The 14,972-nt window shown below is 41.2% G+C and overlaps 1 protein-coding gene across 1 annotated transcript; it reads left to right on the top strand.

Moving 5' to 3' along the window:
- Positions 1-8,402: 8,402 nt before the first annotated feature.
- Positions 8,403-12,876, top strand: zfp36l1a (zinc finger protein 36, C3H type-like 1a). Its single transcript, XM_030785906.1, has 2 exons — positions 8,403-8,564; positions 10,262-12,876. The coding sequence occupies exons 1-2, from the start codon at positions 8,508-8,510 to the stop codon at positions 11,309-11,311; spliced, it is 1,107 nt and encodes a 368-aa protein (XP_030641766.1). The 5' UTR covers positions 8,403-8,507; the 3' UTR covers positions 11,312-12,876.
- Positions 12,877-14,972: the final 2,096 nt, after the last annotated feature.

Here is a 14,972-nt window from a genome sequence, read left to right on the forward strand (position 1 = left end):
TCCAGGATGATTGGCATCCTTATTTAATATGAGTGAAAAAGGCTGATGAAAATTCCCCTTACTGTTTATCAAATGTTGTCTTTACTTAGCAAATCAAGTAAATGTATACATTCCACATGAACCCATTGCCACAAGAAAAAAAAGTCAAAATTTTATTCCAGAAAACATGTGTGTTGTAATTATTGGCACCCGCCATTCAGTATTTTGTGCAACCCCCTTTTGCCAACAGAACAGCACTTCTCTTGTAATGTTTTATACGACTTGAGAGCACAGAAGAAGGGATTTTTGACCATTCCTCAATGCAGAATCTTTCCAGATCTTGCAGAGTCCTGGGTCTTCTCTTGTGCACCCTCTTCTCTTCTTGAGCTGAACCCACAGGTTTTCAGTTGGATTTAGGTCAAGCGACTGGGATGCCCATGGCAAAAGTTTGATTTTGTGTTCATTTAACCATTTTTGAGTAGACTTTGATGTGGCCTTTGGATTGTTGTCCTGCTGGAAGATCCAACCACGGCCAAGCTTTAGCTTCTTGGTAGAGGCAGCCAGATTTTGATTTAAAATTAACCGGAAATTCCTGGAATCCATAATGCAATGTATGCGAACAACACTGCCAGGGCTTTTGCAGGAGATACAGCCCCACAGCATCACATATCCTCCACCATATTTAACACTTGGTATTAGGTGCTTTTCTCTGTAGCCATCTTTATTTCCACGCCAAATCCACCTTGAGTGTTTGGAGTCAAACTCAATTTTCGTTTTGTCTGACCACAGCACCCTGTCCCAGGTAAAGTTCCAGTGGCATCTGGCAAGCGCCAAGCACTTTTGCTTGTGGCAAAAAGATAGGAAAGATTTCTTCCTGGCATACCCTCCAAACAGTTTATTGGCATGGAGGTGACGTCTTAAGGTGGATTTGGAGACATGGTGACACCAAGATGCTACCAAACTCTGTAATTCTAAAACTGTGGTCTTTGGAGATTTTTTTTACTTCTCTGACCATCCTCCTCACTGTGGCTGCTGACAAAATAGCCTTGCGTCCTCCTCCAGGCTGGTTCATGATAGTTTTGAATTTCTCAAACTTCTTAACGATTGTCCTAACTGTTGATATGGGCATTTTAAGTCGAGCATATAGGCATTTTAAGTTTTGAGTCAACACACTTTTGCCTTATTACAATGGATTGCTCTTGAATCTTTACCATGGTGATGGATGACTAAAGGATTTGGGCCCTGTGTCACCTCATTTTTATACCCCAGTGAAACAGGAAATCATTGATGACTGCTCAAAATTTTCTTAAATACTTCAGTTGACTTAAAATTAGTTAAATATGCGTGGGGTCATACCTCATTTACATTTCCTTGATTAAAATGTCTTGGGGTGCCATTAATTGTGACATGTTTGATTTTGTTTAATAAATTTATTTTTCACTAATTGTTGCTTTATTCTCAGACTAAACATACTTCAAATAAAGGTAAGATTTTTTTCTATTTTCAGTATAATACTAAGATGACAACTGATAAAGTGAATTTTTTTATAAGCCCTTTCAATCATCTTTAGCAAGGGTGCCAATAATTCTGGAGGGCACTGTAGCTAATACTTGCTAACATAGCAATGCTGACTCAGAGACTTTTAGAATTTCTTTTGCAGACAAAAGGTTACTTTTTTGGCCTTTGTTAATAGGAAACAGTCCCTCATTCTAACTGACAGTTTTCAGTTGGGTCAAGTTGTATCTCACAATAACTCCTTAAGCCCACCAACTATATGCTATAAAACTAACATACAAAGCAATGTTTTTGATGCAGTACAGAAAAACAAGGCCACTCAACAATGTCTTCATAATCCCATCTAACTAATTTATGCTTGTATGAATACTGGCAATATTACGACAGGCATTTAATTTGATTGAGATTTAAAGTAAATGTTTTTAAAAAGTCTGTCAAACTCTTTAAAATGTCTTGATGACCTTTGAATCCTCCTTGTGATTTCTAAGTTTCTGCTAACACCATTCCAGGCCAAGCACGTGCAGGCTAACCCCGATTGTTTTATTTGAAAAAAAAAATAAGGGTGAATTATTGAGGTCACAATATTAAATTTATTAATGGATTTTTCCCAATGGTAGGTATCGTTTTCATCTGGACCTCATTTTAACTTTTTTTTCATGATTTCTTGGGAAATGCATTTATGGAAGGACAATAACACGACCTGGGTGGCGATCAAGCATGAACGCCAAAAACGTTAAAAAAAAAAAACCTCCTATGTGTTCGCCAGTTCTCAAACACTCACTCCTCAGTGTTCGCCAGTTCTCAAACACTTGGCTCTTCAGCATGGTCAAAAGACTTTGTAGTGGGTTAGCTCTTTAGCTATCACCATTACAAGTTGTAACTGAAACAGTGTCTGGACTCCATGTTGGAGAAAGTTTACAGAGTGTAAGTCTTGGATAGGTGGTTGACGGTTTCAGGGAGAATGGGGATGTGGAAGAGGAGTGTGTGGGTGGAGCTGGCAAATTGGGTTGGAGGGATGGGAGCAGCAAATGTTTTGGTGAATGTGTTCTTATTGGAGAGTGGATGGGAATCAGAGGCTCATAAACCCCCAAATTCTGGAAAAAGCGTTTTGTTTTACTGGATTTCACTGAGCATTGAAGCACACACAAGGCAAAGTAAATGCAAACCAGCACAATTTAACACGCACCAAAAGAGTTTCCATACCCCACTGTCACACAAAAGGGATGCTGAGACACAAAGTGAGCTGACAAAACACTGTGGGTAGCCATTAGGGACTGTCCTCTGAGAAATGGAGTTGGCTTTGTGACGGCTGAGGTTGGGGTGGCTATGTGTGCCAGCAGTATTCACACTGGACACATAGGGTGGAGGGGCTTAATTGATTCCAGTTTCTTTTCAGCTATTCCTTCTCCAAAAACAAAAAAAAAACATACTCAGAAACACAAATATAAAAGAACACCAACTGAAATGCACAATAATAAACACAGATAAAAGCATGTCTGGTGGTTTGTAGGCTTTGCTCTACGTCTTGTGTTGAGGTTGCTTAGACTAGTCCAAAAGCAGCAGGCAGACAGCCGACAGAACTTAGGTGGCCGTGGCCTTGCAGAGGACTCTTGAATAGAATAGAGACTGACCATCCCAACTGATTATATTCCTGAGGGAGCTCCAAGGACACCATTCAGTGGCTCCATAGCCCTCCCCTCAGGGAGAGAGGGACAATGGGAGACAGAACTCCCCTGTTACTCATGCAACACTAATCACCGATTCCCTTTTGGCTCAGGGATGCAGGAGTACTGCCATAAGTTTACAGGCCAGTTCTCCAGCACTCTGAAATGGCCATTCTCCTCGCTTGCATGACAAAAAGCCTCAGAGTCCATACAAGATCCAAAAAGTACTCTGACAATCCAAAAAAGTGACTTTGAGCTTTCAAACACAACAAGGCATAGGGAACCGTTTAAGAGAGCAAGACCAGTGACTCCATCATATTAAATGTATATACAATCTATACCTGATTGTTCTCTTTTCTTTCTCTCAGTCATCTTGAGTTTCTTTCAGGCGCTCTTTATCCACAATGGAGAATCACCTCAGATTTTCACTTCCGCGTACTAAAGAGAGACTGTCTGTTTAAGAAAACAAACTATCCTGCCCTGCTTCCCCATACACACTACCCTTTTATCAACAGATTTATTGACAATCCCAGGACTTTTCCATGCATGGACAAGAGCCAGTGAAATACTTCCAAAGGCCTTTTTTAAAGTATGATTAAAAACATTTTTTGTAAAATCAAAATCAAGGGTCAAATGCTGATCTTTTTTTTTTTCTCTTTTGGCAAGCTTGAATGCATAAAGCCCAGTTGAAATCTTCTTTCTTACTCTCTCAGATAAAAAAACTGAAAAGCAATTCACTGAACTGCAGTTGCCCAAGCTTTGCCAAGATACCTTTAGTGTTGCTCACTGGGCTTGTCCTTCTGATGCTAATCATCAGCGTGAGGAATAGCTAGAGGTATGGCATCATTACAGTCAAGAGCAACACATTAAAAATGAGAGCTTTCATGGGAAGAGTTCACCGTGCGTGAAATGTGTTCCCCTCTGTCTCTTTCTCTCACAGTTCCAACAGTACCTGAAGAGTGTGTCTCGACATTGGCTTATAGGTAAAATCAGGACTTGCTTTGCGCCCTTGGATCGTTCTGCTTTGGCTAGGAGTTGATAAAGTTTCATCTTAACAAAATTATTTAAAGTAGAGCCTTTGTGAACATGTAAACATATTTGGTGAGTTAACAAAATCAGGAATTGCAAATGTTTGTGTGCATCTGCAGCTACAGTCAATCCATGTGCATCTATTCACTAAGAGCTGGCACTTTGGAAACACCATGACCAAACCTGTCATGAAACAGGGTTTTCATAATAAACAAATAGTAGGTTCATTTGCAAGCCTCATCTATTGTCTGCCACTGGACACATGGACCATGTAACTTTAGTCTGTTGCTGACCACACAAGAGAGATTGTGAAGGCTTGTGAAGGTGGTGGGGGAGGGAAGGATGGAGACAGATGGACTGAGGACAGTTCTCATGAAGAGAATGGTCTCCACTGTTGCTTCTCTGGCCAGCACTCACAAAGCTCATTGATTTTGGGCCACGCTGAGTGACGGGCTCTCTAATATCCTGTTTCAGTGGTGTCCATGGCGTGGCCATGACACCTGTTCTTAGGTTAGGTCTGAGGGACACCTACACCTAGAGAAGGGAAAGAGCATAGTGGAGTGTGTCTTTGTCTTAATCAAGGATCAAGGCTGGTCTCAGTCTCTCCATTCAGCTCCCTGGTCATGTCTTCAGAATGAAGAGCAGACCTGTGTGTTTTTGGTTTTCAGAGTGCCAGTTGTTCAGAATGAGGCTTCAGCTGTGTTTGTCTGTATGAAGGTGAACATAATGTGTTATGTGAATGATGAGATCTGGTGTCTGCGTGTGTTTTGTACCATGGTGATTGTGGAAGTAGTGACTGGTTGAATCCGCCCTTCCTTTGGGTCCAGTGGACAGGAAACATACTAACAGTTCACATGCTAAACTGAATACAGGGGTTAATGAGTCAGCAAATTCTATTTTCAATGGTTATGTTTTTATCACTCAACTTTCTTTCCTGGCTTTGAACCCCATCACCTCCAGTTTTCTCTACGCTCTGCTCTCTTTTTCACTTTTTTTTCTCACAGTTGCTTTGAGCTTCATGCAAATGCCACATCACTCAGAATCTTATCCTCCTTTAGGTTTCTATCAGTCTGAAACCACGCAGAGAGAGAGAGAGAGAGAGAGAAGTGTAGGACTAATGCGTGGAGTTGGTTTTGGAATAACAGCCACTGATACTATCCTCCAGACCAACATATTCTTTCCCTCTGAGCCACTCGAGCAGTGCACTCATATGGACTAACGCAATGGGTACAGCCTATGTGACTGAAAACAGAAAATGACCAAAATGTTCTTTTTTATGTGTTCCCCTTCAACCAGTGCTCAACCTCTCAACCATCACACTCGCGATTCATCTGAAACTCTTGTATGAGGGGAGAGGAGGGGGCCAAAAAGCTGGTCTTTTAGAGCAAATTTCATGGGAACAACATGACTAGAGAGGACTGGTGGTGCACCACTAACAATGCTGTGGCCAAGCTTTTATGCTCAATTAATTTCTTCTCATTTTGAATCTCCTCTGTCTGAGGGGGAAAATAAGCTCTGTGTTTGAATGGCACGAAATAGAAAGGGGGACCACAGTTTCTGCCTTACATTCCATGTGACCTAAAGCAAAAATCAACACTATTACAAATGAAAGAAAAATACTGTAGGCTTCCCTCATTCCTCCACTGAGACTTGAAGAAAAGCCAGAACAACAGAGGTAAGGGTTGGGGAAAAAGGAACAGACTGTAAATGGCTTTGCATCAGCCTCAAACACATCTGGAGACAATATATACATGAAACATATCCATAATATTCCATAAAGCTCTGTAAACAATGTATGTGTGTAGTGGATTTCCCTATCTTTTCAATTTAGCTTGGAGTTGCCAGTGCAGGCTGGGTACTGTGCTATTACAGAAGTAACTATGTCTTATAATTTTGACTTCTTATGCTCCTTAAATGAAATATAACCTTCATAAATCACTTGTAAAGATCAGAGATGAAGGGAGAGGCTGAGTGTGAATGGCACAAAAGGCAGTAAGACACTGCTCCCTCTACAGTTTAGCAGGGTGCACTGCAACAAAGAATCTGTAAGACAAGAAATCCTCTCACACATATGGTGTATATTGCGAAGAGTTTTGATATTTTCTCTTTGATCTTCAAATGACTTGTGCACCTCCATTCTCTTCCAGACAGTCTCATATCAGTATATGCATTAATAGATCCAGGGATCTAAAAACATCATAATGGATCAATTCCTGTATGAACCAAATATAATCAAAACACTGATTGAGATGAAACATTAAAAACAACAGCAATAAGAATGCAACTATGCCATAGCGAATATAATAGAGATTTCTCTGAGCCAATGAATGATGATAACAACTGTATTTACTGGCTTCCAAAGGAATTTTGGATAAGACCTAACTCTGAGGTCCAGACTTTTTATAAGATTCACATAATCAGTTAGTAAAGTGGGAGTCTCTGAACTGCAGACATGATTTCTATCCATCCTGACATCTCGTGTCTTCATCTGTCAAAACACTGCAGGGGAGGTCAATTCCATGCAACTAGAACTCATCAAGTCCATTTATATGCAGAAAGTACAACTTCCTGCTCAGCAGCTTTGATCAAAATAAACAAGCTCCAGTTCCTGTACGTATAAAACTCGCTGTGAAGGAAACCAAAGCCCAGTATCTGTCCCATGCCCTAAGTTTTCTGTCTGTTTGATGTTCTTGCATATTCTAAACCATACGCTTGATGGATGCCTAACTCTTGTTGGGTCAGGGTAGAAAGAAAAGACGATATGTTGAGTATACACACCCCACGTACACACACACACTTACTCTCTCAGTCACACTCACACTCCCTAAAGCAGAGCTGTGTAGTAATAAACGTCCTGCATAAATCTTCTCCAATGCCTCCCCTCCTCCAACCTTTTATGTCAACGATCCTTTTCTCCTCTCTCAACTCTATCTACTTTTTTTCCTAAGTCTTTCAAACCAGAGCCCAAGACTCTTTACACAAGGCAAGAGGATAACCTGCCATAATTTAGAAGGAAAATTACCAAAATTAGAGATGGCAAAAAGTCCTTCGTTCTATTTTACACAAACAAGTATTGTGAACGTGCCTGACTGATGAATGTGAAGATGTTACTTTTTTTGTTTGTTTGTTTGTCTTTGAATCAAAACATCCTGAAATGTGAGTGCAGTAAGGCTGTGAGTTAACCGCCCTAATTTAATGGATACATTAATTCCAACTCTCCACTCCACAACATTTTTGAAGTCTATCTTGTTTGCGAGTTTTAAATCGGAAAACGTCGTTTAACATTTGTGATTAAAAAAAAAACTCCTGTCCAAACCAACGATTCGTCAGTCATTCCAACGCTGTGCGCAGCGTCCAGAAGTGTGTTATGAAAGGGTTAAAGTTTCTTTGGGGACCGGAAAGTCCCGCACATGACGTTTGGCTTTGACAATTAAACGTAGATTAATTACAGAGCGGACTCATCATGAACCTCCGGGAAACAGCTGGATCATGTAAATAACTATAGACTGTATAACCATATTATCATAAACTATAACTTAGTTTCCAGCCGTCGTTAGCTATGAAATCTCTTATCTACACCTGAGCGTTGAACGAACCCCAAAACCAAACACTTGACGTTATAAAGAAACAGAATTTCACACTATTTTTTATTTATTTATTTTATTTATTTATTTACTGTTACTAAAGAAGCTGCCTCAACGACGCGCTTGTTTCTCAATTCCCAAACAAGCATGCACAGATTTCGCTGGTTGTACGTCTTTGAATGACTGGGACCAGGTATAAGGGACGTTCGTTGTTTATTGCCATATTCGAGAGGGTGCTTCAGGCGGGAAAAATAAAAATAAATAAAATTGCAGATGTGTAATTTATCATGCGTCATTATCCAGGTACTCTGTGCTTCCATTCGTTTACACCATACTTTGTGAATACTCCAAAAGTTGCTGAAACATAAATGGGACGCAGTTCCGGAGTCCGGAATAATTACAGATTTTAAACTTGTCTACATCTTCTGATGTTTGTCGGCTGTTTGATATTGACATGGTGCACGGATTCCAAAGAAGCAAACATTGTACGGACAACTACATACTTCAGTTTAGGAGGAGGGGGGAAAAACTTGATTCATAAGAAAAAGTAACGCCCTTCTCTCGACGCTATCTAGCCCCTCCTGCTTGGTGTTATAAGGGGAAATGCACGAAGCTGGAGTAGGGTAGAGGGGGTTCTCAATTAGGGCATCGAAAGTTCACGCGAACAGAACCCAGCTTGAAAAACTTCAACTCATTTTTTTTTACCTGTTTGTATTTCATTTTCCTTGTTTTGAAGATGACCACAGCAGTGGTGTCGCCTTACTTCGATCTCAGCGAAGTTATCAACAACAAGGTAACTTAGAGAAAGTTTTACTTGTCAGTAGCTAGCTCAGTCGCTAGCTTTTGGAAGTTGTCCTATGGAATTTGAAATCAGAAAAGTTGCATACGTGCTGAGCGGAGAGGGACATGAATCGGTGCTAAAAAAACCTGGCTTGTTCTTTGTCTGAGAATGGTGTGCAAAAATGAGATGCCGTTTCTTAATTTACATTTGTGTTAACAGTTAACATGTAAATGAAAACATCTGGCTAACGAGCAGCGCTCCAACGGACTAAGGTTTCCGCGAGGCCCAGAACACTGGTTCTCTCGCTTTGGTGTTTCGCTGTTGTGATTTTGTGTTAAATACATACAGGGCAACAGTCTTGTTTACTGCACGGCTGTCAACGAATAGCTTCTTCCTGCTAGTGTATATTTTGTGGTCACATGCTAACATAGGATGTTTATCCACGAGAAGTGAATGAATGCAAACGGCCTCTTACAAGTGTTTTGTGAAAGCAAAGGGCCAAGTGGTATATCTTTTAGTATGCCCGTTTTGGTGTCTGTTCTGCTAGGTTGTTCGGAATGCTACGAAGTGAACAAGTGTTCTTAACAGTTTTTCTGTGTGTTCGTTACCGACCTAAAGAGACTAATACCTAGTCATGGAATATTGTATTTTCCGCGGGGACCTGAAGTAGTTTGCTATTTATGTTGTGTAAATACATATGACTCTTATAATTTTGACTACTTTTGTACTTCCGTCCACTGTGTTAATGAGTTGTTTGGTGATGGTCATAACTTATTTTAAGGAGTAATCTGCTTTGGTGCCGTACAGAGAGCAGTATTGTTATGTTGACTTGATCAGATGCATTAAATTGTGCAAATGACATGATTGGAACTAAGTTAATACTGAAATGCTCGAGTGCTTGCCAGTGGTCACACAATATACTGTTTTGCTGGTTGTGTGCTGTGTGAAACACATTAGTTGAGTCGTATCTGGATTCGCACGGTTTTGTGGCAAATATTTTAAAGCTTTAGTGTACCCTCTGTTTTTTCGATTCAGTATCCGGGTGAATTAAAAACATGGTATAAATTTGAACATGACACGCCTTCACAGTATGTCCTTGAGTAACTGTTCTGTTTCAGATTTGATTGCTGATTTGGATTTCAAATTAATACCATAGAAATTAGTGCTTGTATGTTCATTTGTGTATAGCACTGGTAACGTAACAAGCTATTTAAGTAGAAATAAATATTTGCGCTATTGGGTGATGTTTTTGTTGTAGAGTGTGGCTATCTTGGCGCAGTTCTGAAGTATAAGTGATCCCGCAGACGCGCTATCGTTTGATAATTCCTACACAAAGAGACTGTTCGTTCAGTGTTTGAACCCTCTGCGCGCGACTCCCCTGCTATATTTCATTTACTTACGCGGCCACGCATTCCTTTAGTGGGCAACTTGCCAAACCAGCTGTTGTTCCATAGGCTCACATTCGTTCGTGTTTTCAAAATAAAACCAGACCAAAGCTGTGTTCGAGGAAGAGTAAGTCAGATATATTCATTGTATTCACTGCTTTCTTTTGTCAGAAAGAAAAAAAGAGGAAAGGAGGAAAAAATGCGACCAGATCTATGCTAATCAGGAATATGAAAATCAAGATAGTTATTCCTTATGTTTGTAATGTCACTTTGTCATGAATTTTGCACCCTTTTAATTTTTCTTTCTGTTTGTTTTTTTTTTAGAACAACAAAATGCTGAACTACAACAATAATATAATCAGTACTTCACACCCCTTGTCTGTTCCCTGTACTGGAGCCAATCTGCCCATTTCCACCCCCACTGGGAGCCTGCTGGACAGGAAGGCCGTGGGGACACCATCTGCGCCCGGAGTATACCAGCGGCGACATTCCGTCTCTCTGCCCAATGCCAAACTTAACCAGAACCAGTTTCTGAACAGCGCCAAGGCTGATCCCAGCATGCTCGGCTCTGGCAACAAGGAGAACCGGCTGCGGGACCGCTCTTTCTCTGAGACCGGCGATCGCCTGCTGCAGAAGTGCACAGGACCCGGAGGCCCCAGCAACAGCCAGGTCAATTCCAGTCGTTATAAGACTGAGCTGTGTCGACCTTTTGAGGAGAACGGTGCCTGCAAATATGGCGACAAGTGCCAGTTTGCTCATGGCATCCACGAGCTGCGCAGCCTGAGTCGCCATCCTAAGTATAAGACGGAGCTCTGCCGCACTTTCCACACCATTGGCTTCTGTCCTTACGGGCCTCGCTGCCACTTTATTCACAATGCCGAGGAACGCCGTGGGCCTCCGGCTCCTCCGTCTCCGCTCAGTGCTTCCAACAAGCTGGAGAGGCCGCGACTTCAACACAGCTACAGTTTTGCTGGTTTCTCCAGTTCTGGAGGCCTACAAGACAGCCCAACCTCTGTCACCCCTCCACCCATCTTCTCTCAAGATGAGATCCGAGAGTGGCCTAGCAGCAACCCATTCACTTACTCCAGTCAGGAGCTAGCCAGTCTCTTTGGCCCCAGCCTGGCAGGCCCTAACTGTGCCACAGAGCCCTCTGTACCTGCTCCGCCCTCTCCATCCAACACCCCCTACTACTTTAGGCCCATGTCGGAGTCTCCCCAGCTTTTTGAATCTCAGTCCAGCCAGCCGGACTCTCTGTCTGACCAGGAGGGCTACCAGAGCAGCTCAGGCGGGAGTCTGAGCGGCTCAGAGTCACCCATCCTGGACACCACCCGCCGACTGCCCATCTTCAGCAGGCTGTCCATCTCTGATGATTAGAGTGCACCGAGCCATCCATTCACTCTTGCACGTGGCGGCTGTGGTCAGAGAGCACCAGACTCTGGCGCTGTCTCTACCTCCTGCCTGTCCTCCAGCCCTCTAGGGGCAGTAGACTTCCCTCTGCGTATCAGTTCAGCTTTGACAAAACATGCAGTGAATTAAGGGAACTCTTTCTGATTCTTCTTCTTTTTGACAAGAACAAGCTAGAAGTCCCCTCCCCCCCCTTCCTGGCAGCCTTTTTACCACCTCGGTCTCATCTCATAAAGCCCATGCAATGTTCTCCAACGTGATGGTGCCAACAAAAAAGAAGAAAAAAACAGAACAAGAGATGGATTAGTGAAATGGTAACAGATAAAAGGTATAGGACTGTTGTACCAGGAGGTGCCATTGCTGTTTGTCTGGTAACATGTAGCATGTAGCAGAGTCAGTGGCATCCAGGCCAGGGGATAGTTCTGAGCTGAAGAAGCCCCCCCCCCCCCCCCCCCAACATTTTACCACACTTCTTTCGGACACTGTCTAAACCAGCTAAATGGGCTTGCCCGAATATGCTTATTTCAATTATAGATGTTTTTAGCGACCAACATGAGCAAAAATGAAAAAAGTGCCTGGGGTTATTCCACCATGCTTTTGGGGTGAATGGACTACTGTGTCTTTTGTTGCATTGTTTTTGTTGTAGCTTGTTTTGTTTTTTGTAGTGCTAATTTTGAGCATAGCCCCTCTCCCTTGTTTAATAGCAGACTGGGCCAGTCTGCAGGAAGGACTTAACACACATGAGAGCTGAGATGAGGAGGCAGCTCTGGAGTCAACCAGGCATGTTGGCCTCTTCTCCTGGGTGCTACAGTTTCCACATCTTTCCTGATAAGCAATCCAAGACCCCGAGATCAGATGCCTTCACTCAAAATGAACAATCTTTTTTTTTTTTCCTTCTTCCCCGTGGTTTCTCCGTTGTTGCTGGTCACTTGCTGTTAGTTGGGAAGGGAATCTTTACGTCTAAGTGGTTATTAAACCTTCAAGACTTGCTTTTTTTCTTCACCCTACTCTAAATCCCCCTCCCCTCAGGCTGATGAGCAGATGGAGGGGAATTCCAGCAATCCCATGGTGCCGCTGGACTTCCTGCAATTTAACTTCAGATCCCCAAGCTAGAGTGCTTTTCCACAGAATCTGCTCAGAGGAGCACTTTCCAATTTCATTACATCTCTCTGCCTCTTTACTTTGTTTTGACTTATTTTTATTATTGTCATTATTATTATGGTTATTATTGTTTGAAAAAAAAACTTTCAAAAAGGAAAGTTTTGCTTGTCACTGCTTATTTAACTTATCAAAAAACATATTTATTGGTGATCATATGCATTTTTTGTTAATTTTGTTCGTATTTATCTTGATAATGAAACGATAGAATATATTTTCTTTTATGTTAAATTATGATCTTCCGTATTAATCTAAAGATTGTGAAGACTTGTCAACTTCCTTTTTTTTCCACAGTTTAATATATTGTACTACAATGACTTTTGTTTGCAACTACACTTTGATAAAAATGAAACTTAATTTAAAGTGAAAGAAAAAAACCTTCTGTGTTTTGATTATTTATTGTAGGGTTTTTTTTCCTCTCTTTTTTTTTTCCCAAATATTGGACTGCAAATCATTACTGCCATGCAAACATTCCTCATAAACAATAAGTCTCTTTAAATCAGTACTTTCTTACCATTTCTGTCATTCATCTGCAATTTTACCCCCACCCCCTCACCCCTCATCTCTCCAGACTGGGTACAGCCCGGCTGAATCCTCAGTAATAGCAAAGAATGTGTCCCAATGACAACCCTGCACCAGGTGACTGCAAAAAAAGCATAGGACCACAGTTTAAGTGCTGAATCTTAGATCTTTAAGGACAGACCAGTTCTGATAATCAAGTGCAAATTCACTTACCTAAATGACTTCACATGTGCATTCATTTAAATGATGCTTAGCAGGGAGCTGTCACGCTAGGCGACACAGACATAAGTTGGTCCAAGTTTAAAAGTGTTTTGCAATGCATTGAGCTCATGCTTGCGTGTTTTTATTACCACCCTGAAGTGTATTTTAATGTCATGGTTGTGTAGAGTGAGATGTTTACGGTTCACCGGAGTGGTAATTTTTTTTTTTTTTTTTTTAAAGGAGGGCGACCATATTTGTGATGTGATAACAATGCAGGTAACAAAACTTCAGTGTTAAAAAAAAGACAATTCCTCAGTTGCAGGTTTGAAATAAGATGAATGCCGAGCAATAGCTGTGACCAAATGGCTGGAAGACTGGGTTTCTTTTGTTCATGATTAGATGTTTCGGAGCACTTCCTCCAAGCCCAACCATTAAGTGCCTCTAACTCATTCCATTCAGCTGAAGCTGATTGCCTTGAATAATGTTGGGATGCAGAAAATGGTTAAAATGTAATATATTTTTTAAAGTCCTTTTTCATGTTTCTTCCTAGTTGGTATGAGGTTAACAGGTTTGACACAAAGAAAGTACCTAAACTGTTGAATGTATTTGTTTTTTTTGTTTGGTTTTTTTTTTTTTTTTTTTTTTACAGCTGTTGCTGTTTCACTACAGTAATTTCTATGTGAGTTTATATAAGATTGATCTCTCTTTTTGTAATGACTGATTGCAGTTAAAACCAATAAAACCCCCATATTTTTGAGAGATGAACGTCCATTGTTCTCTTTTTGCTGTGGTTTTCCTGTGGTGAATGATGCAGTAGAGAAACAGACTTTATGAAATTGATAGCTGAAAAATTATATACTATCATGGTAATGCAGCAGAAATGTTCTTGCCAGTGCAGTTCTTGCCTGATTTTTGTTGCTGTTTCTGATTGGTAGAACATTTCTACAGAGCATGGTGTTATGGTTTTTTCAGGAAGTGTTCAGACCAATATGGCCTTCTCAGTTATGGCTGAGATGAGATACTAACAAATAAATGTTAAAAAAAAAAAAACTCATACATTCACAATCAAATGTCTTTTCCTGGGCCAATGTGTGTGTGTGTGTGTGTTTTGCGATCATGAGGGAGTTGCTCTGGCGTGTGCACTCATTGGTAGTCTGTCAGAGATGGGTAGGGTACTGACCTAAGCTATGATCAAACTCCATTTAAGCCAGTCTGATTACACAGGGGACCTGGTGTGAGTTCTGTGCATGTTGGTTCAGTTGAAATGTTGATCATTTCAGAGAGGGAGTGAGTTAATGGCAAAGACAAGGTTCATGAGATTGGACTATAGACTGTTCCCATAGTCTTGGTATAAGTCCCCAGGTCAGGCCAGGTGAAAAAAAAAAAGAGGTAAAGTTGTGGTGCGTGTCTTCAGACCTGGCTGAAATCTAATAAATAAATAAATAAAATTATATGGTAACTTACTTCAAAGTGTTTCGCATAGACTTAACTTCTGGGTCCTCGTAAACTACAGACAGTTAACCTGGTCGCACATTCCTTGACGCCAGTCCGTGTAAAGGAAAATAACTAGATGGTGTATGTCTTCAGACTGGGCTTCTCTGTTAAAAACAAAATTAGATATCAATTCAAATCTCAGATATTTTGATTAGATTTGTTTTATCCTCGAAAGCTCCACAGAGGTAACCTTACGTTATGTAGCTTTTGAGTAGGCCTGGTAGACAGTTAATCTGTTGGTGCATGACCAGTAGGC

Source organism: Chanos chanos, chromosome 10, assembly GCF_902362185.1.
Source record: "Chanos chanos chromosome 10, fChaCha1.1, whole genome shotgun sequence".
NCBI lineage: Eukaryota > Metazoa > Chordata > Actinopteri > Gonorynchiformes > Chanidae > Chanos > Chanos chanos.

Excerpts from the sequence above, each read along its gene's own strand:
- zfp36l1a (XM_030785906.1), top strand. The coding sequence starts at position 8,508 with ATGACCACAGCAGTGGTGTCGCCTTACTTCGATCTCAGCGAAGTTATC. Across the intron at positions 8,565-10,261 it reads GCGAAGTTATCAACAACAAG|AACAACAAAATGCTGAACTA; the intron begins GTAACTTAGAGA and ends TTTTTTTTTTAG.